The 26,718-nt window shown below is 48.3% G+C and overlaps 1 protein-coding gene across 2 annotated transcripts in view; it reads right to left on the minus strand.

Annotated features, from left to right (window-relative positions):
* LOC119441295 (GATOR complex protein MIOS-like) overlaps positions 1 to 26,718 on the minus strand; it is a 341,599-nt gene that overhangs the window by 265,621 nt on the left and 49,260 nt on the right. For both annotated transcript variants that reach the window (XM_037705922.2, XM_049661128.1), the window contains exon 6: positions 25,584 to 25,630. In XM_037705922.2, coding sequence (XP_037561850.1) covers positions 25,584 to 25,630 — 47 coding nt within the window. The remainder of the gene's footprint in view (positions 1 to 25,583; positions 25,631 to 26,718) is intronic.

Consider the following 26,718-nt stretch of genomic DNA (forward strand, 5'->3'; position numbering starts at 1 on the left):
GAGACGAAATCGACCTGGTGGGCAACGCCGGATGCTGCCGGAGCGAAACATGAAGCTCACATTGCACCGTGTGCAGCAAGGAATGGCGGCGCATTAGGGTAATTACCTACTAAAAGCATGCAGTACGCTTCCAATGGCACTGCACCCCACCCGCTGTAAAACAGATAGCTGAAGATGCTTATCACAATAGGGTTGGCTATTGGGAGGAGATTTGTTGATACTGGGAGGAGATTTGTTGATACTGGAAGAATTCAAGGGGCACTTAGTTATCTCTACATGGAATATTGCGAAAGTATTGCAACCACTAAAATTCAAGGGTTTGACTCCAACCAAAGGTTGTGGGTTCGAGTGCTTTAATTAACTCTCTCTTAACTGTGCCTTAATTCACACCAAAGGTCGTGGGTTTCACTACAACCAATGGTTGTGGGTTCGAGCGCCATAATGAACTCTACCTTAATTAATGGGACACTAAAGGCAAATATTAAGTCAAGTTAAAGTGATAGATTAATGCTTGAAAATCTCTAAGGCATCAATGTTATCGCGAATGTTAGAGCCTTAGTAATCGAGAAATTGAGGTAAATGCAGGACACAATAGAGACTCCCCCGGGACATTCAAGTACTTGCCCGATGATGGAGGCACTCCTTATTTAAATCCTGTCCTTAGTACTCAACCACTCATTATAAAAACATCATTGCATTGCATTATAAGACAAAAAAAAATGCGACTTATCCAATTCTATTTCATTTTTAGAAAAAAGAACTCATTAAAAAAAGACAAGAACCGGTCAGAAGATTTCGTTTTTGCTCGACTCTGCGCCACCTGTGCTTTCATGTTTAAGCAGTTTTGTTATCACGTAGTGCTGCGCTGGTTTTGCTAGCTCGCGAAACTCGCACAAACTGCGAGTAGCAGAGAATTCCACTTCCATGTGATGTCGCAGGATGCCGAAACGGTCCACACCACTTGACCAAAAGTAGCTGCAGTGGCGAATGCACCGCTCTGTCTTGGCTCGGTTTCTCTATGACCGTATGTTTGTGTTTTGTGCAGAAAATCATACCGTTTTACTCATCGACAGCAGCGGTGATGGTGTATTCAATGTCACCGCTCCCCGGTTGGGTGGCGGGAGATTTCAATTGCGATAAAGGTTTTCAGACCCTTCAGATGCAATTTTCTCGTAAACTAAGTTCTTTCTTGGCACGACACAAGCGTTGCGAGATTCCTGGAATGTTAACGTGATAGCGTTAGGGGCCCTGTGTCGCATAAAATCCAGTGTTGGGGCTGTAGCCGGTGTTGGCGTCCCGTGAACAAAATTGCAGTATATATTTTATACGGCTCTAAAGTTCTTTTATCACTAAATTTGCTAATACTTTGTCTTACATTCTTTGCCAAGTTATTCCTCAGAATTTTGAGAAAAACAGCCCACAAACAAATGTCATGAAACAAAACACTGACAGCACACCTTTGAAAACCTTTGATGTTAAATCTTCTCAGACTAAAATATTAAAAGTGTGGAACAACAACAAAAGATCGGCCCACGCGCCGCGTTTCTACCAGAAAGCTTGCCTTCGTGCATAGCATTCACATAACAGTAAACGTTATGGTTACATAAGCTGAGAAGGAGTCAGGGACCTTTGAATGCTATCGTGTTCCACTCTTAAAGGTGAAGCTTAAGCGTCCTCCAAATTTTTAAACAGGCCACGTAGACTTAGTATTTGCCTTTAGTGTCCATTTAAACCTGCTTTAATTATCTTCGCCTAAATTGACGTCATCAACTGCCCCGATTGGCTCACTTGACTTTTCGGACCATAGTGGCCACGCCAACACTGACTACGGCGGATTTTCCGCCACATGAGCCTAATGTTTCGCACTCAAGAAACTGAGCATGTGCCGGTGTTTTCACGTGAGACGGGCGGACAAGTATTGTGTGGAAGCTGATGCGGCGTGCAGCTACTGTTCTCAATCGCGAAGCGCTTCGCGCCTTTTCTTGTTGACGTATAGATGGGATATAGCGGCAGGAAAATTTATCATACGATTGCAGTTTGGCAATGTACTGAATGTTGGTGCTGAAATATCATGTTTGCCGTGAAACAATGAACCAGTAAAAAGTTAACCCTATTGGGTAATCTTTTGTATTCTTGATCGCAAATGTTAGCGCCGGGAAATCATACACAATGGGATTGTATCAACAATGTACTACTGTATTTGGTGAAAGACCCATGACATATCTGTCTTTCTGTTACAACAAGGTGAGCAACCTTGCTGCACACAAGTCTTTCCATGGCACATGCTTGCTGCCAGTACAAGGGCCGTACGGATCCACACGATCGACCGAAACAGGTTATATGCGATGCAGACAGAGTCAATGACTAATGCAGCAGTATGGGTGAAAAAGAAGAGAGTGAAAGTGCTCAGTCAGAAAGAAGATCATGTCGAGCAGCCAATCGAAAAGCAGGAGATTTTATCATGATCAGTCGACGATCAATTCGTAGAACACAAGAGGGGCAGCAAACGCGGGCAGCCCGAAAAAAAATTAATTTCAGGACAGAGTTTCATTTCAGTCTATTTTACAATGCCAGCGGTATAAAAAATTATTTTACAGACTTTTACACAATGCTGTGCTTCAGTGATTTTTGACAGTCAATGATACAGAGGTGTTTCATATCCATACTGAGTGTTGACACGATAAAGTACAGTTACGTTTCATGCAACATTGACTGCTTGACGCTAACAGTTTAGGCTGCTTTGCACAAGATCAGGTCAAATCTTTCTGCTTCCTTCGAGCTTACCCTGTTCTGCCCAGTAAGTGCACAGTACTACAACTGGTAGGCACATTTGCAGTAGCTGCTAGCGGGTTATCCATGAGCCTGAATTTCACTACTATGACCATCAGTCTACCCTGTGTGTGTGGTATGAGACATGATCATCGATGAATCAGTAATCTAGGTACAGCAGTCCAGCGATGGCATGCTGCACAGCACCCTGCCTGTCAAGAGCACATTTTCATCATGGCCATTCACCCTAATAAGCACAGCTTCTTTGGCTGTTTATGTAGATCTACTTATATGCAGTGGCCACATGGCACTTGGAAAGCCAAGGCACTGCCTCACCAACAAAAGCAATGGTACAGGTGACAACTGCACAGCACCATTCACTTTGTTCACAACCACTATCTTTGTGGCATTGTGCGCAAGCGAGCATACTACCGTAGAGCCGAAAACTTCCATCGCCATCATTGGCTCTGTAGAGAAGCTGGCACTGGGCTTCTTCAATTTTTTGAGTTCTGGCAGCCAGACGGCAGCCAGCTAGCTCCGGTTCTGATAGAAAGTCACGTAGGCTGGGATCCCAAGACAACCCGGAGCTGTCCGAAGTTTGCAAAATCGAACGCTGAGACACCGCTGGCCGCAGGAGAAATGTAAACATGCTATCAGCATGGCAGCGACAGGCGTGGGCGGCGCGCACACGGCGTAGTCGACCCATTTTTGCCTTGCTTGGAAATATATAGTAGTTGCATTCAGGAATACAATCACTTTTGCGAGATTTCGCGTAACTTGGCACAGGACGTGCACTGTCCGGCTCACTTTGCACAGCACAACAAACGGCGTGCAACGCGTCCGATTCCAAGACGCGAAATCGCACCTAAGGGATCGCTAAAGCGATCGCTAGAGTATGCCTGCTCGTATAGCGATCACGTCAACCACGGGCGACATTTGACATCATTTGACAACACACGAAAAAGCAGGATATCAGGTACGTCTAGTTATGCGCATAAAATTTAGTACATGCTAGAATTCGATTTCAGAAAGTTTGTTTCGGCTGATGGTGCTCCTCTTAATTCTGCTCCTGTGCTGAAGGAGCTGGGGCTGCGGCTGGCGCGTGAAAATGCACGCCGCCTGTAACCTGCAAAAAGCTTCACACGAAAAATATTACTGGTCGATCATGAGAGCAATAATAAAGCTAATGTATGTGTGGCCATTACTCATCTCAACAAGTGCATTCCTTTAACATCAACGGCCTATATATAGTTTGAACGCATCAGTTTTGAGCTGCCACCCAAGATATGACGGAGAGACGAAGCGAACACGGGTTAGCTGCAATGCTTACGCTAACTGCACAAAAAAGACATATCACTGCACATACGCGAGCAATGTGAAAACGGATACCATAAAAAAAAAAAAGACATGAACCAAAAAGGTACCGCAATGTGCGGGAATGACCGTCTACAACTTCGACAACTTGCGCGGAACACATGAAGATACCATGCAAGCATGAGGGCCGAGAAGAAGCATCATGGGACACAAACAGAAAGCTTCAAATGGTTTGCTGCCACTCGTATGGGATCGCCTCGCAAGGCGGAACGGTGCATCAGAATCCTAGTAAAGTAATGCTAGAAGTAATGCAATCAGTGATCCACGCACCGCATCGACATCAGGAATCGCTCCGACAAGTACGCGAGTCCAAAAGCACGCCAGCCGGGGCGGCGCGCGCTAGGGTTCGACGCAAGCGAGTAGCGAGGTAAAAGTACTCAAGCACTCGCGCTGCAATCCGTCAAGTCCCCACAAAGATGGCAGCGAGCGCTTATCGCCTCTTTTTGTCGTCTGCTAGCGAGAGAACTTCCAGAGAGCTGCCAGAGCAAAATCGTCCTGGCTGGTTCTGGCCGCCCGCGGGTAGCCAGAAGCTTCCAGCCCGAGTCGAACGTGCGGCGGAAGTGTGTCAGGCGGTGGGTGGAGCAACCCAAGGCAACGCACGGTGACGTCATCGCCAGGCAGAGTTTTAGGAGCGAAGCTCCTCTAGCCGGGGCTCGGTCCCTCGCGCCGTGTACGCTAGTTCTCATTGCTCCCGCTAGAGGCGCAGCTGTGCTATGATTCAAAGGGCCCCACTAGATGACACGCCGCGGCGCGGCACACACCTGCACTACCCGGCTCCGCTGCACACTCGGCGCGCGCACTAGTTAGCGAACATCTCCATGCAGCTACTCATCATGAACACCCCAGAGGCAAAAGCAGCGGCGCGGCGGGCTCGCAACGCAGCAGCAGCTCGGGCTCGCCGCCAAGACCCTGCGGTGAGAGCCCGCGAAGCAGAAGAAAGACGCCAGCGCCGGGAGGAAGCAAAAGCCACCATCTATGCAGAGGATGCGGCAGCGGCGACCCTCTAATTCAAGACCCCCTCGCCACGTACTTCACTGACCACAAAGCTGTAATCTTCAAAGGGATACGGGTCCCAGAGCTCATTGGGAACAACCCTTCTTTGTGGTCCGTAAGGTAAAATATTATTATGTATCCAACACATGTACATTATGTATATAATTGCATCGATATGTAAATAATAAAATTTTTTATATAAGTGTATATACAGTGTAGACCGCTTATAACGTAAGTCGCCGGAGTCGCGAATATCCGCACTATAAGCGGTACCACACTACAGTTAAACCTGAATATAACGAAATTGACAAATTCCCGAAAAACTTCGTTATAAAGAGGATTTTGTTATATGCAGGTTCGGCACAAAAATTCGAAAAAGAAACGCTTACCGTATTTACTCGATTCTAACGCGCCCTCAATTGTAACGCGCACCCGTTTTCCGTTTTCGTCGAAGCACTCATCCTTGGAGTGTCACACCAGGTACTGGATGAGTGGACGCGTGTCGTTTCGCACAAGCGCGAGGCATCGGAAATGAAGAGAGAGCGTCACGATGGCGTCGTAGCGTCGTATAGTGTTACAGTAGAACCCCGATGCTACGTTCCCATGGGCTGCGTTTTTCCGGCGGTCGTTTTCGGCCGGTCCCGGCACAGCTCCCATAGAACCCAATGCATTGGTAACCCCGCTGTTGCATCGCAACTGTGGGACCGTTCCAGCATCATACGTTGCGAAACTGCCACCCCGTGCCAACCCGAGCAGCCATTTTGACTTTTCATGTCGCTTGGCTTGGTGGCTTGATGAAGGCATTGGCCGCCCAAAGTGCCGGGGGCGACAACTATGACGTATTTTCGGCTTCCGCTAGCAAAAGTATGGCCCATGAGATCCGTATTTGCTATGTAAAGATGGTATCTATGACGCATTGTGGCCCTAAAATTGGTTTTGGCTCATAGATATCCCGTATAAAGTCCAAGAGCGACAACAAAGTCGCCGGCGCCGTATGCTGTATGTGCGAGTGAAAACATGCAAGGGGAGCCGATGACCGCGTCTAATTTCGCGCACGCAAGAAAAGCAGGGAGGAAGCTTCGCGCCTTCTTCCGTTGCACTCGAGGCACCAGTGAGGGAGTGAGGAGGGAGGGATAGCGGGGCGGCGTTGTACTGTACTCTGGCATCAACTGCGTACTGCGCGGCGGCGCGCGGTGGCGCAGGCCGTATCTTGAAAGCGATCTGCGTTGGGGCAGAGTCTAGCAGTGTAAGTGCATCGGCAGGCTCATAGCTTTGTGCGTGCTGTGTGTTCTCGGCGCTCAGTGTGCGTTGAAGCGATAGACAACAGCACGAAGGTCACTTCGCTCGCTTCTCCAGCGGCGCTTCCACACGCTGCCAGCGTTTGACAGCGCGTGTCCGCGCTCATCGAGTGTGGTGTGTCACAGTGTGTACCAGCGTGTCGGCAACATCAACTGTAAAAGGAGAGAGTGCCGGCTTGGCGGGCTAGGCCAGCTGCAGCAAGCGGCCGGAGCAGGTTTGAATGAATGAAAGGAGGGGGAAAGATCATGCCGCGGCGGCAAGATCGCCGGGTCGAGGTATGCAGGCCCGCCTCGCACACGCACGCACACATGCGCTCGCTTCGCATTCCGTCGCGGCGGAGAAGGTGCTTCCGGTTGCTGCTCACGCAAAAATGACAAAATTTGGGGCGAAATCTCTAGGTTGTCGGAGGGGAAAATTCGTTATATCTACTTCGTTACGTAGAGGTCTCAAATACATGTGCTTCTAAGTGATGGCGGGGAATAGAAAAACTTCGTTATATCCAGGAATTCGTTATATGGAGGTTCGTTATAAGCAGGTTTCCAAAGCAACAATTTTCAAGGCCTGCACATATGCAAAACATGTGCACCGAGCCACCACGCGTATGCAGCAGGCGAAGAATGCGGCTAGAACATTTGCATTCAATTTACAGTCGAGTCTCATTAATTCGAACCAAATCACGCGGCGGCGCCTCCCACCAGCATTGCTCCAGCACCGCCATAGAGTAAAACCTTAGGAGAGACCCCTCAATGTCGCGTGTGAACAAAGCAAATAAAAAGAAAGAAAAAAAAAATGCGGCGGAAATTTCACCCTCTCTCAAATGGCAAGGTCGCCGATTCTGCGTTGCGCCGGAACATGAGTGTACGTACCGACGTCTCAGCCACGCTACTGTAGCCACGCGTAGAAAATGGCAGTGAACCCTTCTTTCTCCTTTATGCTTCCTCAACTTTCTAGTCACGTGTTGACCTTGCACGCTGCGGCTACGGTGCAGAGAGAAGCAGTGGCGCTGAAACTTCCCACGCCGGCAAACGACCGCTTCCCGATAACTGCAGAAAATGAAACTTCGGGGAGCTGGCACTGGGCCGGCTGGAGCGGCGGCGCCTTTCCCTGCGAAGTTGCCAAGGCGAAATCCGCTTCCCTGCCGCCCTCCTCCCTCACGTTCCACGGTCTCCGCGTGCGCCCTTCGCCGTGATGTGCCGGCGCCACCTGCTCCCTGAAGTTTCATTTACTGCCGTTATCGTGAAGTGAGTGTTGGCCGGCGTTGGCAGTTTCGTGGCCCTCGCTCGCTATGCGCGCCGCGCCATGATATTTCGTGACTCGCATTCAAGATTCTGGTACGTGCCCTTCTCCTCCACTTCGTCTCTCTTTCTTCCTCGAGCACTCCTTGGGGCGCCCGTTTGAGGGGAGCGTTCACCGTTTCCGCTGACTTTCGTACTCCCAGGCAGCCGCACTGTAAGCGGTATTTCGTTTCCCGCAACTGCACTATAAGCGATATGTGTATACATATCGCTTATAGTGCTATAGGAAAAGTGTTATAGTGTTACAGTGCTATATGAAAATTAACGGGAGTCTGAAAAGACCGCACTATATCCGGTCCTGCACTATAAGCGGTTACGTTATACGTGGTCTATACTGTACATGCATTCACCCCATAACAACGTGTCACGTCTTTATATGATGTGTAGGCGAATGTTTCACGGTTTTACCGATAAGCGTTGGAGCTTCGCCCCACTCATCAGTATTCACTTCATGGAAATGGCGTGGATTTTTTTTTGCTCGCACTGCGCGGCCTAACCAAGAGCTTAAACAGCTCCGCTGTTAAAAACAGAGTGACGTTTTACTTAATAAAAGCAGGTTACATGCAAGCGTAGGCTGCCATTCCTATATAATATCGATGGTAAAGATTTGAACACTCCAGGCGCATTTCTGCCGTCGTGGTCGCTGCGATGTTCCGTAAGGGTGATAACATAATCCCTGCGCCACGTAAGCTGTGTGTGTGAGTGAAAGCATGCGACGGCGAGCCGAATCGGGCGCAAGGGAGGAAAGTGGCGAAGCCGCGCATGGTGGCACGCGCCCTTTCTCCTTGCGCCAATGTTTTGACAACAAGTGTCCGCGGTCATCGAATGTGATGTGTTCATGTTTGCTTGTGAGATGGGTGGGTCCATCAAGCGCGCCGCCGCCAACCCTCCTCCTCTGCGACACTTCGCCTCTTTTTTTCCTCCCTCGCTTCGCTCAACGCCAGCTAGACTTTCATCTAGGCGGTGTTGCTTTGCCGCACGCTCACAATTAACGATAATTCCGAAACAATTTACGATAACTCAATGGGAAGCTCTACTTTACGAAGCAAGATCAGGATGCCTTAGAACTCACACTTACAAAGCGAGGTACAATAAGGAAATAGAAGCATGTGCTTGCTGCGGTAAAACTAGGGAAACGATGTGGCATGTTCTATTAAAATGTGAAGATATCTGCCCAGCGGTCGATTTAGGCACCTCTGGCCTCCCTGAAGCACTTGGGTTCAGCCAGAGCAGGGGGAAAGTAAACATGTCCGCAATAAATATTAGTAAGAGGCAATTCGAAGATTAGTGGGAAAAAAGTATGGAAACGACAAGCAATGGAGGTGTACAAAAACAATGTTCCAAATAGGGGTTCAGAAAGTTTGGCGATGAGAATTCTTTTTTTATGACAGGTACGACATTAGACAATATAATAACAAGAGCTTGGTGGTGCAACCCATCGCCCCGTTCCAAAGAAGATGCTCATAGTATCCATCCATCTATCCATCCTCGGCTAACTCCTTCGTACTTTCCCCGGCACGCGATTCTCTTCTCCACCTCCATGCACCTTCCACCTCTGGCGCTCGCTTCCTTCGTGGCTTCACACTACCCATCGCTGATTTCAAATACGCTTGCGCATAGAAAAACGCCGCTTTTGTCAGCGCACAGCATTAGATGCAGCACGAATATTATTTGTTTTTTGGACTTGGACATTGTGCATAACATGCAGTTGCGGGTGATTCACCTATGCGCCATCCCCAAATTTGTGACTTGATTACTTAGGTACAAACTGAGTATTCTAATAGTGCTGAAAGTTGGGGGAGTTGGTAGCTATTCATCTTGAAACTGCAGCGTGCACACAAGAAATGAGGACAATAAGGCGAAGGCAACAGACAGGCACTGTCTGTTACCTGGTCTGTTACCTTCCCCTTATTGTCCTCGTTTCTTGTGTGCGCGCTGCAGTTTAAAGATGAGTATTCTAGATATGCCAGCCAAATGCAACTTTCATTCATCTCGACAGTAACATTAGATTGCACTCCGAGAAGTCTCAAGGAATGTGTTCATAATGTTATTTTATTAAGCCCACATACCCTAGAAAAAGTTTAGAGTGAAAGCTGCATAAAGAAACAGACTAAGCTTGAAATTAAAATACAGTTTATTCAAAACTTGATAAACGTTCGCACTGAAGGTAAGCCGATACCCATCAATCTAACATATGTTTTCTTCGCTTAAAAACTGTTTGATTTTATATCAACAGATATAAATACGCGACTCATAGAAGTGCAGTGTTCTGTTCTAGCCTGTGAACAAAAATCGCTGATCTGCAAGTCGAACATCCTTTAGGTAATAAGACACCAACGCAATTTTCAGGGAAATAAAGTGTATACTTATATAAAATATGATCACGGATCAACATAGCAAAATATATTTTGATCTAGTGAGCTGCGTCAAGTTCATGTTCCCTTTCCCACAGAAAACTGTACTGAACATTATACTTATACTCTATACCTTGTTATGTTCCCAAGCTCTCCACATCCAGGTCTTCTAAGTACACTTTACTGATGAAGCAGTACGTCCCACTATTCGTATTTAAATTCTGGTACACCTTCAGATTTGCTGTAAACATGTAGAGTCGCGATCTTTTTGAGCGTGAACACGGGAGCACGTGCCTTTCTGTACTACCAGCGCTGTTAAGGCCATTTCACATGCTGCGACTGGAGCAAAAAAATCGGTGCGGTCGCACGCGTCGCAATGCGTTTTTTTGAGGGCTCATTTACATGACTGCGAGTTTTGTCGCAGACGCCACATAATTCCTTTAATGTAATGAAGAAGACGTACGCGTTATAATATAATTGACCTCTCTTTATTAGGACCAAATAATACGTGCATTTTGTAATTTAAAAACACTTCAAAGTTTAATTTGTTTTGGAGTGCGCAACAGTGGTTTATGAAGTTCAATATGAGGAGAAATGGCGGACGAAAACAGCTGTTCGCAGCTGGTCGTTCAGCGCTGTGTGCCGTCTCGTGTGTGTTTTATGCCTGTGTCGTTCTTCCTGCGGTACAACAAATTACAAGAGGACCTATCAACAAGCCCCTATAGTTGTTGTCATCGCATATGCAGTATTCGGAATTCGGCTGCAGCGAAGTCGTCATGTCAACGCAGAGACCCTTGCGCTACCCGTGCTTAACGTCAGCTTCTGAAAAAAGGATGTGTGTATATTGCTCGTGATTGCACATAAGCGGTTTCTGCTCCTAGTAATATTCTTGCACCAAACTTAGCAGCAAGCACCAACCCAAAAGCACACGTCTGCCCCTGAAGGAAGCCGCAAATGATCTGTGTGTAATTACTGAACGTGCAATGGAATTTGTGTTGTGAACCTTAATCTTAGCGCCAGCCTGGTTTGTCCATCGCGGCGCATGCGCTGTAATTATTCATACAAGTGCTCTCTGAATATTTTTAAAGGCGTAAGAGCCGACACCACATTTTTTTAGGAGCTGCAGTCACTAGCGTACGTAGTATCATATTGTCACACAGTTGTACAAGTTGAACAAGCTGACAAGGTGGTTTTGTCCTGGCTCAAAACCGTCCAGTCGGATCCTCTACTTTCTCGTCTTCTCTGTGTGCTTTCTCCCCAAAACGCTAGGTGGCATTAGTCCTCCCCTTCTGAAATCATCGACTCGATGCCACACCGGCACAAGAGCTACTGTGTGAAGTACGGCTTAAGTCGTACGACATGCACAATTTCGGGCCGAAGCTGACGACGCGAAGACACGGCGCCGTCTGGAAATACCTCGTAAGTAACGTCACTGACACGTTTCAGAACCTTGTACGGTCCGAAATAGCGGCTTAAAAGTTTTTCAGACAAGACGGGACGTCGAATAGGGGTCCACACCCAGACTCGGTCGCCGGGACGGTAGGCAACGTCTCGACGGCGGAAGTTGTAATGTCGTGCATCGGCACTTTGTTGGTAACTGATGTTTACGTGAGCCAGTTGGCAGGCTTCTTCGGCGTACTGAGTGTAGTGCTCGGCGTGTAAGCAATTTCATCGGTTGTGTCGCACGGAAGCATAGCGTCGAGCATGGTTTGCACGTTGCGTTCGTAAACAAGACGGAAAGGTGAAAATCGCGTTGTTTCCTGTATTGCTGTATTGTAGGCAAACGTGATGTACGGAAGAATCTCGTCCCAAGTTTTATGCTGCACGTCCACATACATTGACAGCATGTCTGCAATGGTTTTGTTTAACCTCTCCGTCAGTCCATTCGTTTATGGATGGTAGGCTGTTGTTTTTCGATGACTCCTGCAGCTCAGTCTGAAAATGTCCATCATGTGTGCTGTAAAGGATGTGCCCCTGTCCGTGATCACACACGACGGGGCGCCATGCCGCAGGACGATGTGGTGTACGAAAAACTTTGCGACTTCGGAACCTGTGCCGCGGGACAGTGCTTTTGTCTCGCCGTAACAAGTGAGGTAATCCGTTGCAACGATAATCCATTTGTTTCCAGCGGAGGACAAAGGGAAAGGTCTTAGAAGGTCCATTCCCACGTGGTCGAACGAGGTCCTAAGTGGTGAAATTGGTTGAAGTAGGCCCGCAGGTCTCACAGGTGGTGTCTTGCGGCAGTGACACTCGCGGCAGCCTATCACATAGCGGTGTACGCTAGACGAAAGTCGTGGCCAGTCGTACTGCTGGCGCACGCGCGCGAGAGTCCGCGAATAGCCCAAGTGTCCTGACGTGGGTTCGTCGTGGCATCCAAAGAGGATGTCGTCACGCATGTCAGTAGGCACAACAAGGAGAAAGGCTTTGTCACTGCCACGGGCATTTTTCTTGTACAGGATGACCCTTCTGAGAGAAAAGGTAGATAACTTGCGAGCAATATGCCGAGGAAGTTGAGATTCTCAGCCTTCCAGGTAGTTGATAAAAGGTTGAAATTCTTTGTCTGCTCGCTGCCTGGACATGAAGTCAGAATCAGAAATGGCCCCGAGGAAACCATTGTCATCCTCCGAGCTCAGAGAAGGGTGTCCCACAGGTGAGCAGGAAAGCGCATCGGCGTCTTCGTGTTTGCGCCCGGACCTGTACACAATAGTGATGTCGAACTCCTGCAAGCGCAAACTCCACCGAGCAAGACAGCCAGACTGATCTCTGAGATTTGCCAGCCAGCACAGCGAGTAATGATCAGTCACCAATTTGAAGGGACGGCCGCAGAGGTAAGGCCAGAATTTTGTCGTCATCCACACGACTGCCAGGCATTCTTTCTCTGAAGTAGAGTAGTTGGCCTCAGCTCGAGAGAGTACGACTGGCGTAAGCTATGACGTGCTCAACACGGCCATGTTGTTGTAGAAGGACAGCCCCTAGTCCGACGTTCCTAGCATCTGTGTGGACTCCTGTATCTGCCTCCTCATCAAAATGGGCAAGTACAGGTGCTGTCTGCATTTGCTGTCGTAGCTCTGCGAAAGCTGTGTCTTGCTCTGTGGTCCAGGCAAAAGGTACATCGTCTCGGCTGAGTCGCGTGAGCAGTTTGGCTATCTTGGCGAAGTTGGCAATAAATCGATGATAGTAAGCACACAAGCCAAGGAAACGTTGCACTACTCTTTTGTCTGATGGAACAGTTAAAGCGGCGATGGCTGCAGTTTTGTCTGGCTCGGGGCGAACTCCATCTGCACTGGCAACATGTCCAAGAAATTTGAGCTCTTCATAGCCTGAAATGACATTTTTGAGGTTTCAGCATGAGTGCAGCTGAGCGAGTCGCTTCCAGTACCATTTTTAGGCTGTTTCAGGCGTTCTTCAAAGGTGTCAGCGAATATGACTACATTATCGAGGTAAACAAGGCAGCTTTGCCATTTCAAGCCCACGAGAATGGTATCTATCATCCTCTGGAAAGTGGCCAGAGCAGAACAGAGGCCGAATAGGAAGAACTCGGAATTTATAAAGGCCGTCTGGGGTCACAAACACCGTCTTTTCTCGGTCTCACTCATCAACCTCAATCTGCCAAAAGCCACTTTTTAAATCAATGGATGAAATCTATTTCGAGAGAGTAATCGACCCGAGGGAGTGGGTAAACATCTTTTTTTGTGATGCTGTTTAGCTTCCTGTAATCAATGCAGAAATGTAGTGTTCCATCCTTCTTCACTAGAACCACTGGCGATGACCATGGGCTGCTGGATGGTTGAATGACTCCATCGTCGAGCATCTCCTTTACTTGCGTCTGAATCGCCTCAGCGTTCTTTAGCAGAGACATGGTAGGGATGTTGTTGGATAGGGCGAGCATCATCCTCGGTAATTATTTGCTGCTTGGTGAGGGGTGTTTGGCGGACTTTAGAGAAAGAGGTGAAGCAAGACTGAAATTCCTTTGAAGGTCGTGAAGTGCAGCTTTCCTCTCGTCTGAGAGCTTCGAATTGAGGTCGATACGGTCAAGAAAATTGTCATCACCATTAATTTACTCGGATGAGAAGCACTCTGCGACGTCGGTGACAGGATCTTCATAGGCGACGGTAGTGCCGTGGAAAAGATGTCCGATGTTCGTAGTTAAAATTTGTGAGGAGTATTTGTGACCACCCGTCACGAACACGAACCAGCTGACCCCCGCAAGCTTTCACTCGCACATACACCTTGAAGCAGCAAAAGAGAGACGTTGCTTTCGGCGACCGCGTCCCCGTCTCGGAGGCTCTCGCACCTGACTTCTACTGGAACAGTAGCTCGCAACGGCAGTTTCATGCTTTCATCAGTAACACACAGTGCAGGTTTAGGACAGCTATCGTTGTCTTGCTCTGTGGCACGTAGTTTCGAGAAGATCATGCTGCGCTCACGAAGATATATACAGTTAAACCTGCTTACAACGAACCTCCATATAATGAATTCCTGGATATAATGAAGTTTTTGTATTCCCCACCATGACTCCATAGAAGCACATGTATTTGAGACCTCTACGTAACGAAGTGGCAGCGGGAGACCCCCTCGAAATAACGAATTTTCCCCGCCGACAACCTAGAGATTTCAACCCAAATTTTGTCATTTTTGCGCGAGCAGCAGCCGGAAGCAACTTCTCCGTCACGACGGAATGCGAAGCGGCGGTGTCGCGCTTGGCGCGCTCGAATTCACGGCGACTGCGAGGCGACAGCGAGCGCACGTTCGCGTGCGTGCGTGCCAGCGTGCGCGAGGTGGGCCTGCATCCCTCGACCCGGCGATCTTGCCACCGCGGGCGTGACCTTTCCCCCTCCCTTCATTCAAACCTGATCCCGCTGCTTGCGGCAGCTGGCCCAGCCCGCCAAGCCGGCAGTCTCCTTTTCCTGTTGATGTTGCTGAAGTAAAAAAAGCGTTTTATTTTTCAACGCGCTGGCAGCGCCACTCTTTGGTTACTGCACAAGTCTCTGCGCTTCACTTCACTAACCTGACACTAGGTGACACTATATGACGGACGCTATACAACGCCATCGTGTCGCTCACTCTTCGTTTCCAACGCCTTGCGCTTGTGCGAAACAACACGCGTCCGTGCATCCGTGTACCTGGTGTGACATTTCAAGGATGAGTGCTTCGATGAAGAAACACAAGGTGTTGACCTTGTCTGCAGTTCGCTTTGAAGATTAGCCCGCGCGGGTGCACACTTTTTCCACATCGCCGATCGATTTCAAGATACGGCAGCCACCGCCGAAGTATCCGCTCTCCTCTTCCCCCCCCCCCCCCCCCCCCCCCCCCCTTCTGCCTCGCGCGCGCGAGCTTGAATCGGCTGACCCCCGCAAGCTTTCAGTCGCCCATAGCAGCGTACGGCACACGGCGATGATGTTGCCGTGTTTGGACTTTACACGGAACTTCAAAGCGATGGCACAAATGCGCTTCACAATAAAATGTGCTTCTGCGCGATTACTACTCCGACGGCGACAGCGAATTCGCACCCCCTACCAGCAGCTTCTCCGCGTTATCGGGAACTTGAAGGCCATGCTTTTGTGCGCAGCAATCGGCAACAGCCTGTACGAGCAGTAAATACGTCATGGTGGCTATGTTGTAAGTTCACTGTCGCTGGTGACCGTCGTCTGGGCGTCGCACTCGAGAATTGAACTTCTGCGCACATGAGATTTTGCTGATTTTGTGCAAGAAAAATAGTACGCCCTAACCGTTTGGTGGGCAATGAGCGACTACGGCTTAAGCGGTCAGCCAGCTGATGGGGTTGAATGGGGGCTGGGTCGCGACTACGTTTAAACCGCAATTACGCATTAAGCGATTACGTGTTAACCAGGTTTGACTGTACTATCCTTACTTCGTATAGCTGTCTGCTAATTTGCTGTCGCAATCGATGCTTCGCCTTTCGGGCGAAACTGGGACTTTTTTGTTCATCGCAACTTTAGTGTATTGGGAGTAAATCGTGAGCTATAGCACATACGGTAAGCGGTTCTTTTTCGAATTTTCGTGCCGAACCTGCACATAACAAAATCCTCTTTATAACGAAGTTTTCCGAGAATTTGTCAATTTTGTTATATCCAGGTTTAACTGTAATTGCACCGTACTCACGAAGAAAGTCCATACCGAGGATGAGTTGATGCGAACACTCTCGGAGGACGAGGCAGGTGACTACAAACATCGACGCACGAATTTTAACTCTTGCAGTACAGCGGCCCAGCGGAATAACAACGTGACCTCCAATTGTGCGAATGCACATTCGATTCCAAGGAGTCATAACTTTTTTAAGAATCGTTGCCAATTTCCCACTAATAATTGAATAATCTGCACCTGTGTCCACCAATGCGCTGACCTGTAGACCGTCTATCAGCACAGGTATGTCAAGTGAGACTCGGTCACCAAGTTCAGATGGGGTAACCGGCGATTCTTTGCCACTGTACTCATACGGGGATGTGACCAATGTGTTGACTTCCTCAAGCATAGAACTTGCCATTTTCAGTGATTCTGAATCATTCCGTACAAGCGTCAATGAGAGGTCCTCTGCACTTTGAGTTTCAGCGACCTCGCCTTCGAAGGCCGTTGCCTTCAGTTTTCCCAGCGAGTGGCCCTGTTCCGTTGCCCCGAAACGTGAATGAATGGGTGAGGGTGGCCTCGGAGATGGTGACCGCGATTGACGTCGTGTGAAAGGTACCCGTTGCTGGGCCAGATACTCATCAATTTCCCCTGGCCTCTGGCGAACCCGAGGACGAGCTGAGTTGATGGAGAAACCGCGCAACCCAAGTTGTCGATACGGACACTTGCGGCAGACGCGACCAGCCTCACCGCAATGGTAGCAGAGGGGTCGTCTGTCCGACGTGCGCCAGAGATCAGACTTCCACGGAGGTGCACGGCGACCGTCGACGTCCAAGCCAGCGTGTGAAGCTTGAATTGCACCTGGCAGCGTCATCTGAATTGAGACTGCGGGGCGAGAAACAGACCTGGAGTTTCGCAAGCAGTCCGCATACGTACGGGGCTGAATATCTGCGTACATGGGGGGCGGTCCCGCATCTGTGGGTATCGGTGGCTGTGCAGTGCTTTCTAAAACTCATTGCGGATAACACTGGCAATGGAGCCAACCATTGGCTGTCTCACTCTGTACAGCTTCTCCATTTCTTTACGGACGACAGAGCTAACAATTTCGCGAACCCATTCGGTGCTACTGCTCCCGAAGGTGGCCAAAAATTCTGCAGCTGACGTGGCATTCACCTGCCGGTCGAAGAGGGCAGACCACTGATGAAGAACTTTCTCCATTGCCACAGCTTCAGTGAGGAACTGGCCCACACTTTTCGGAGGGATTCGCACCAGACCAGCAAAAAGTTGCTCCTTCACACCACACATCAGGTGGTGTAACTTTTTGTCCTCTGGCATAGCAGGATCCGTTCGTTTAAAAAGTCGAGTCATATCCTCAACGTACGTGGTGACGGACTCATTCGGCATCTGAATGCGGGACTGTAGTTCACGCTCAGCGCGTTCGCGGCGGTCGGTGTTTCTGTAGCAGGATGTTAGGATGTTAACGCCAGGATGTTAACGCCAGGATGTTAATGCAGGAACCACGTGCGGGCGGCGTCCTTTAAGCTGAAGTATACACGCCAGAGTTTTGTGGCATCATCCCAGCAGTTGGTCGCAGCGACACGTTCAAACTCACTCAGCCAGTCATCCACGTCCTCATATAAATCTCCGTGAAAGGCAGGGGGCGGCAGCGGGTTCTGAAGGGTACAATATGTCGGAGGAAGAGGCGTCAGAACTTCCGTGGTGATTTGAGACGACGTCATAGCAGGCTGTCCTGGTGTCTCTGGTGGTAAGCCTCATTGTCGACGGCTTGCTCTGTGAAATGGGGTGTTCACGGGTGTAGGACTCGGGTTCCTGCTGCCGGAAGGGGTCTTGTGCATCGGATGCGTCGTCGTCGTACCCAGCACCACCATCAGTTTTTTCACATGGTTGGACAAGGTGAACAAGATGACAAGGTGGTTTTGTCCTGGCTCAAAACCGTCCAGTCGGATCCTCTACTTTCTCGTCTTGTCCGTGTGCTTTCTCCCCAAAACACTAGGTGGCAATATGAATGATTGCACATTCAAGAGTGGGCAACCACTTGGTAACAGAAAACCCATAATCAGTTTCATACACACACGCAATGCTATCAAGGCTACAGAGACTTTTCTCACTGTTCATATTCGTGACCAAAAATAGTGTTTCATTTGCATATGAAAAGAATTCCTCAGAATCCATCTCACAATGCAATTAGCATTGAAGCTATGAAGCGGCAAACCATTGTGCCACTGCTGAATGAGGCTGTACTGCAGCAGGGTTCCTCTCTCGTGCTTCCCTATGAACACACCACACCATCTAGCGCCACCGCCACAAAGTTCGTGCGTGGCCTCCGAGATTCGTGGTGCGCCGGTGCAAGCAAATGCTAAGAAATGCGACATGTATGAGGCAGGCACTGCAGTAAGCCTTCTCGCTCGTGCTTCGCTCTGGAGATGCTGCGGGTCCTTGTGGCACCGCCATGAAGTCTGTGCATGGCCTCCGGGATGCGTGGCATACCTATGCTTGCGAACGCCGAGATGTGTTCCCTCGCTGCACGCACGCATGCATTTGTGGTGCAGTGCACTAAACCGTCAGGCTGCTGTACTTGAGGAAACCATGTGACACGGGTTCGATTCCACCCAGTCCGGGAGAAATTGTATAGGATTTTTCCCCCAGAATAGACAATATGGCTCACCTTTTTTTGGCCACTCACACAATAAAGTCACTTATTTTCTAGCAAATCCAATATTTCAAACTCCTGATTATTTAGAATATTTGGCAGTCCCTGTCGAGTCCGAATTATCTGTCGGTGACTGTGCGTCCTTTACCTCTCCAAGGCTCAGAGCAGCTCTATGATCTTTCTATTTGCTTTTTAATTTTGGCAAGCAATACCAGTTCTTATTTTATTTCGACATATGGTGCACAGCAACACCTTTTGCAGTGTTCAGCTAGGTTGCCTGACATGACCAGCTGCTGGCACATGTATTTATGCTCTCTCAATCTTTCACTGTGCCCCACTTGTCCTACATACGCCTTTCCACATAAAAGTGGGATTTTTCATCTTTCACACAAAATTCATCATCAGCCTATGTTTATGCCCACTGCAGGACGAAGGCCTCTCCCTGCGGTCTCCAATTACCCCTGTATTTCACTAACTGATTCCAACTTGCACCTGCAAATTTCTTAACTTCATTGCCCCACCTAGTTTTCTGCCATCCTCGACTGTGCTTCCCTTCTCTTGGTATCCATTCTGTAACTCTGATGGACCACCGATTATCCATGCTACACATTACATGGCCTGCCCAGCTCCATTTTTTTTCTCTTAATGTCGATTAGAATATCGGATAACCCCATTTGCTCTCTGATCCACACCGCTCTCTTCCCGTCTCTTAACGTTAGGCCTAACATTTTTCATTTTATTGCTCTTTGCGCGGTCCTTAACCCTTTCACTGCCGGGTTTTTTTCTGACTGCTCCTCACCCCTGCCGGGTATTTTTTTCATGTTGGTTCAGTGGAAATTTCATGCTAGTAATGCACCATGATAGTCCACAGGACATGTAAAGATATTCATCAGCAGTTCTTGAATTTCTTTGTCCATCAAAGCGCGGACGCACGTGGCGCGCTGACTTACCGTGGCTGCTGCGCTCTGCCGAGACGAAGCGACGCAGGTGTAGACACGTGCATTCCATCTGTAGTCTAAAATTTAATTTACAAGTTCTATGTGTTTAGGTAACCTCTCCATAGATGGCGGGACATGAACGCAATTTTTTTTTTTTTTGCATGAGTTGTCTCAGGCGTGAGTTTCGGTAGTGGCAGTTAAAGGGGTAACTTGTTCTCAAGTTTTTTTTGTTAACCTCAAAGTTTCTGCCCCATATGTTAGCACCAGTAGAATGCAATGATTGTACACTTTTCTTTTCAACGACAGTGGTAAGCTCCTAGTCAGGATTTGGCAATGCCTGCCGTATGCACTCCAACCTAATTTTATTCCTCTGTAAATTTCCTTATCATGATCAGGGTCCCCTGTGAGTAACTGACCTAGATAAACGTACTCCTTTACAGACTCTAGAGGCTGTCTGGCGATCCTGAATTCTTGTTCCCTTGCCAGGCTATTGAACATTATCTTTGTCTTCTGCATATTAATCTTCAACCCCACTCTTACACTTTCTTGGTTAAGGTGCTCAATCATTTGTTGTAATTCGTACCCATTGTTGCTGAATAGGACATCATCTGCAAACCGAAGGTTTTATTTTTTTATTTTATTTGACAATACTGCCAGCTGCTTTTTGGCAGCCAAAGCAGGAGTGTTACATAGAAAAGAAAAAGGGACACTGTACAAGCAAAGAAAATGTTGAAATAAAATTCGAACACAGCAAGATCAAACACAGTGCAACACAGATCATACTTGTACGCTACTGCACAGAACAACGTCTGCGAAACCTAAGACACGAGTTAAATAAAAATTCGGTACGAAAGGAATTGCGTGCTTCGCTCACATTTGAGAAATAGCTGATAAGAAAGAGTCGACGGTACGCTTGTTCGTTACCTCTTGTAGAAGCCTGTTCCAGTCTCTTATCGTTCTAGGAAAAAATGAAAATTGATAAGCAACAGTTCTAGCCTGGGGTACGATAAGGGTAAGTTCGTGCTTTCCGCGGGTACTTCTACACGTGTTAAACTGTAAGTATTTGTCAAAATTCATTTTAGTTTGGCCGTTGACTATCGTGTAAAGCACCTTGAGACGATGTAAAGCACCTTGAGACAGTGTAACTTACGGCGTTCCTCCAGTGTTGGAAGACCAGACCTTGAACGGAGATTGGATAGTGACAGCTGTCTTCTGTAGGCATTAAAAATGCACCTGAGTGCTCTTTTTTGTACTTTTTCCAGCTTATCTGTATCAGTCTTAGTGTGCGGGTCCCAAACGACATCACCATATTCAAGTAGTGGACGCACCAGTGAAGTATACCCACTAGTTTTGTTTTGCTCGTACAGTGCTTCAGATGTTTCCGAAGTAACCATAGTCTTTTTGAGGCTGACGAAACTATGTTTTGAATGTGCGCACTCCATCTTAAATCACGAGATATTTCAATCCCCAGATATTTAAACGTATCAACAAGTGTAAGATATTCGTCGTTGATCCTCACTCCTAGGCCTTCCCAGTCTAAGAGCTTGAATACTTCTTCTAAGCAGGCAGTGAATAGCATTGGAGAGATAGTGTCTCTTTCCCTGATTCATACTGACTGCAAACTGTCTGTTACACTTTCCTGTACTGTACCGACAATCATCAAGTAACTTGACTTGTAATTTCTTAAAAAGTGATGTTACAAAATTGTGGTGGTTTCCTGTGGCCAAAAAATTCAGAGGTGCTTGGCTTTTGTTCCCTTTTCCCAGCCTTGTACGCTGTGAAAATTAATTTTGTTTTTGAAGTATATTCGTCACCAAACTGCGGTCTGTTCTTGTTTCCTCTGCCTCCACTTACAGTCCCACATCGGTGTCATGCGACATGTCTTGCAGTTGTCTTCTTGCATTTTGGCACTCTTTGGCATGATGGGAAGGTGAAAGCACCATCCTAGATTTTAGAGCTTAGCTCAGCAGTGCAGGATTCTGTCACCTGTTCTTTAGCCTTGTAGAAGACACAGATATTAGGAAAAAGTTGCACTGTCAACATCAAGACGAAGCTTTGATGACTCTTGTATTTTAAGAGAGTTTACTGTTGGGCTGGTTGGTACATGATTCCAAGAATAAAAAAAACGCCCAAGCACTCCGTACAGATGGTTAACCAGCAAAGCTGAAACGTGCGGCCCCAGTGTTTAGCAGTGGGTTAATCCCGATGCTGTATTGAAGCGTTTCTCAATTAATGGTTACATGTTTGTGTTTCTAGTGGAACGCAAGCGCCAATGGTGGGCGGATGCTGCTAACCACGACGCCGAGCAAACTCGAGATATTAAACGCATGCGACAACGGCGAGCCGAGGAGGCGGCATTGTGAGCGGAGCAGCGTCAAAGTGGCAATGGTGGGAACGCGTCTGCGGGGCCAATGCCCGCTTTCGGTGGGAGTTTCTCGAGCGGCACTTTGGTTTCAGCTGCGACAAAACGTCCACGTTGAAATGGTGAAGTGGAAGGCAAGCGCCAATGGCGGGTGGATGCCAATGGAAGGCAAGCACCAACGGACGCCGAGCTAACTCGAGATATCGAACGCATGCGATTACGGCGAGCCGAGGAGGCAGCGTTGCGAGCAGAGCACCGTCAAAGTGGCAATGGTGGGAACGCGTTCGCCGGGGCCAATGCCCGCTTTTGGCAGGAGTTTCTCGAGCGGCACTTGGTTTCAGCTGCGAGAAAACGTCCACGTTTGAAATGGTGAAGTGAAAGGCAAGCGCCAATGGCGGGCGGACGCTGATGGAAGGCAAGTGCCAACGGACGCCGAGCTAACTCGAGATATCGAACGCATGCGACAACGGCGAGCCGAGGAGGCGGCGTTGCGGGCTGAGCAGCGTCAAAGTGGCAATGGTGGGAACGCGTTCGCCGGGGCCAATGCCCGCTTTCGGCGGGAGTTTCTCGAGCGACACTTTGGTTTCAGCTGCGACAAAACGTCCATGTTGAAATGGTGAAGTTTAAGGCAAGCGCCAATGGCGGGCGGACGCCGATGGAAGGCAAGCGCCAACGGACGCCGAGCTAACTCGAGATATCGAATGCATGCGACAACGGCGAGCCGAGGAGGCAGCGTTGCGAGCAGAGCACCGTCAAAGTGGCAATGGTGGGAACGCGTTCACTGGGGCTAATGCCCGCTTTTGGCGGGTGTTTCTCGAGCGGCACTTGCCGCGCGTGCTTGGGTATAACGCAGAAAACGACGTCACTAATGGCGCTGCCAATGGCGCGCACGCTTAGGTGCGCCGTAGAGAACGACCTAAAAGACGGCGCAGCCAGTGGAGACCTTTATCGAAACATGTGGTGAACAGCTTTTCGTTTCGCCTAGCCATATACAGCTTTCGCTGTAAAACAGCACAAGGGACAGGACATGAAACTGAGACAAACACAACGCTGACTTACAAATGAAGTTTTATACACTGAGGGGACAGGGTTGAATGGGACGAGAATTGAGACAGAGCCATGACAAGGAGGGGGGAGAAGAAAGGAGGGGTGGTGAGACGAGCTGCGATGACTATACAAGTAGCCCTCCACTCGAAGGAAAACAGAAAAGGAATGTTAGGGCCCACTGCACCTTTCAGAAGTTTGACGATTGAAAAGGATGCATGCACCGGCCTACAGTTGAGTCCTGCTACAGCGAAATTCACGTGACATGCGAAAAATTTTGTTGTGGCGGAACTTCGTTGATGCGAAATTGGTATGTATATACGTACGTCAAACGGCAAAGCCGCGAACGAAACTGAAACCATCGTCTGGGAAATCTTCGCGATAGCGTGGGGGCAAAGGTTGAGACGTACCATAGGCTGTCGATAAAGTGTCAACTTCACAAGAGAATGCAATTCGCGCCGCTGTTACAGCATTTGTCATACATTGCAGCCGATGCCTAACCCAACGAGTGTGCCCAACCGATCGCGAAAGACTCATTTTGCGGCACATGCACTGTCGCAATGAAGTGGTTTGAATTATCACAATTTCACTGCATATTTATGACGTCGGCAAGCTTGGCAAGCTTGGGCTTACCGGAAGTTTTATTTCCAGCAGTCGGTCAGCCTGGATTTCTCAGTCCGTTAAAGGAGCCATCGCAATGTCATTGTCGTGGGTTCTGATAACTTTTATGATGAAGTGAAAAGGATCCATTACTATCAAAGCAGTCACCGGAGTCGGTGTGTCTAGCGGATTGTCATTTTCCCCAGACGACGAGATGTTAGCATCTTGTTGACAACAGCGGCTGCAGCGTGGCCGCTCGGGCGCTATTTTGAAAGCAATCTGCGACGTGCACAAAGTATAGCTGTCGTATAGCTGTCTACTAATCTGCTATCGCAATTGTTGCTTCACCTTTCGAGCCAAACTGCCTGATTTTTTTCCTTCCGCTTTCTGCCTCAGCGATCATATGTGCCTTCTCCTCGAGAGAGAGAAATTTACGCTTCTTCGTTGGCGCAGCCGTTTCGACCAGACACAGAGAACAGAAAACGGCAGTGATTACAGTGATCCCTTGCAGTCTCGCGCAGGCGTGTGATTACCACGCGTGGCTATGAAATGCAGCAGGCTTCCTTCATCAGCAGGGGTCTACAAATACATCCATCTTGACCTAGGCATCCATTTGTTGAAGACCCAAAAGTGAAGCAGTTATATTCAACCAATTCATTCAAATTATTCAAATTCCAGTGACAACAAGTATAAAATGATGAATCGAGGTCAAGAAGCTGCTCGTCCTATAGCTCACCATACTTCACTCTTTTCTATTTACTAAAATATGCAAACATAGTACACATGCACAAACAAATGCACCAAAGTGAAAATGTCCTATTAATGTAGCACTTAAAAGTTGAATGAAAAACATAAATGTGCTGGCACATGTCACCAGCTTGCCTCAAGAGGGATGCCTCCTAATTATGAAGGAATGTTTTGTTCTTCCTGCTTTATGCAGGTCCAAATGTCCATTTTCAGATGACCAGGCAGCACCAAAGAACTACAAATACAGTGCCAATTTTGACATACCTCACAGTGAAACAAAATTCGGCAGAGACACTAATGAGTGCTTAAGTCTGAGAATTGAAAAGCATTAGAGTGTCCCTCTGGTGAAATGTATTTTTCCACGTGACCCTTGTCTGCGCAAGCTCTCGCCTGCGTTCTAAATGCCCCTTGGTAAGGCCAAATCAAAATGGGCTAAGCAACTCAATGCGCTCGCTTGCCCGCGAGGAGTGCATAACTCGAAGGACTGTTCAGCGGTGTTGAATTGGAGATTATTGCTTATTTTATACACTCATGACATTGCAGCACCTCCTCCCCGTTGGCTGCACCATCATGTGTGCAATGACACACAAACTAGGCAATACCTTTTGTCGACAAGAACCATGAAGCCGCCGGGGTGTAGGAAAAGTGTGCGCAACCCAGAGGCCCTGCTTATATTCCCACCCAGACTGAAGTTTACCAAATTTTCTTTTCAATGACATTAATTTACTTTGTTCACAGGAACCTCCCTGATAAATTTGACGTCAATCCGAGCATTTTTTAGATGTTTTTACCCTTTGCGCTGTCGGCCATTTTTGGTACCATCTTTCGGTCATGCCAACTACACCAATGGATTTTCACGCAATGCGGCATATAATGCTTTAGCATTAAAAGGAAAAGTTGAAACTACACTCATCCATCATCTGTGCCATGGATCACCATAAGCAATGCCACACAAGTATAGCAAGCTGATGAGCAATCAACAAACACTGCATCTAATGCGCACTTTCCTGGACATCACATGGTAATCTTGTTCAACAAGGCATCTGGGCTTACCAAACTCTCTAGTGGCCCATTCTTGGTCATGGAAAGTCCGGCCAAAACTGAAAAAAAAAACAACAAAAAAAACAGTTTCAGCAGTCAGTGACTCAAGTGTCGTAGGGAAACTTGGAATCCATCAGGAAAGAGAGAACGAAACACGGCTGTTTACAACTGCGCTAGCAGTTAAACACCCTTTCCTCACACTTTTTGTGCTTGTCACACAATACCTTTGACACAAAAGCTGATAAGCTGAGCGATTGCCAAGAATATAAACACAGGTCGTATTTTGTAACGCTAGATTCAATGTTCTATTCTTTACATTCGTTGCGCCAAGTTCTTTATCACTGTAATAATAGTGGTGCAGCTTCACCTGAGCCAATAAAAAAGGCAGAAAAGAATGGAAATGGAGCATCATGAAATATGTTCCGACGACGTGTAAGGCCAATCGACAGTGCATGTGTGGCAGTTTCTCGGGGCTTTAGGTGAAGAAGACCGCGCGACCCTTCCCTGCTGCTGCTGGCCGATATGCAGCCTCGCGAGCTGTCCAGCTTCCTCAGCACGCTCTGCAAATTCCTCGGCGTCAGTTGTCAATAGGTCAGCGTCTTGACACGGCAGCATTGTGTCCATCATCGTCTGGACCTCGCGACCGTAGAGAAGGCAAAAGGGCATGAAGCGCGTCGTCTCTTGCACGGCAGGTGTTATACGCGAAGGTGACGTAAGGCAAGATCCGATCCCATGTTTTCTGTTGGACGTCAATGTACACTGCGAGCATGTCTGTGACCGTCTTATTGAGTCGGTTGGTAAGTTCGTTTGTCTGCGGATGATACGCGGTCGTCTTGCGATGCCTGGTGTAGCTTAATTCAAAAACTTCATCCATGAGCAGCGCTGTGAATGCTGTCCCTTTGTTTGTTATTACAGTGGCGGGAGCACCGTGACGCAGGATGATGTGGCACATTAAGAATTGCGCTATTTCTGAGGCTGTGGCTCGGTGGGATCGCCTGCGTCTCAGCATAGCGTGTTAAATAATCAGTCGCGACGATCACCCATTTATTGCCGTCGGCAGACAGAGGAAACAGTCCAAGAATGTCCATGCCGACTTAGTCGAAAGGCGTGTAAGGTGCTTTGATTGGCTGAAGTAAGCCAGCCGGTT

The sequence above is a fragment of the Dermacentor silvarum genome, chromosome 2 (genome assembly GCF_013339745.2).
Source record: "Dermacentor silvarum isolate Dsil-2018 chromosome 2, BIME_Dsil_1.4, whole genome shotgun sequence".
In the NCBI taxonomy this organism is placed as follows: Eukaryota; Metazoa; Arthropoda; class Arachnida; order Ixodida; family Ixodidae; genus Dermacentor; species Dermacentor silvarum.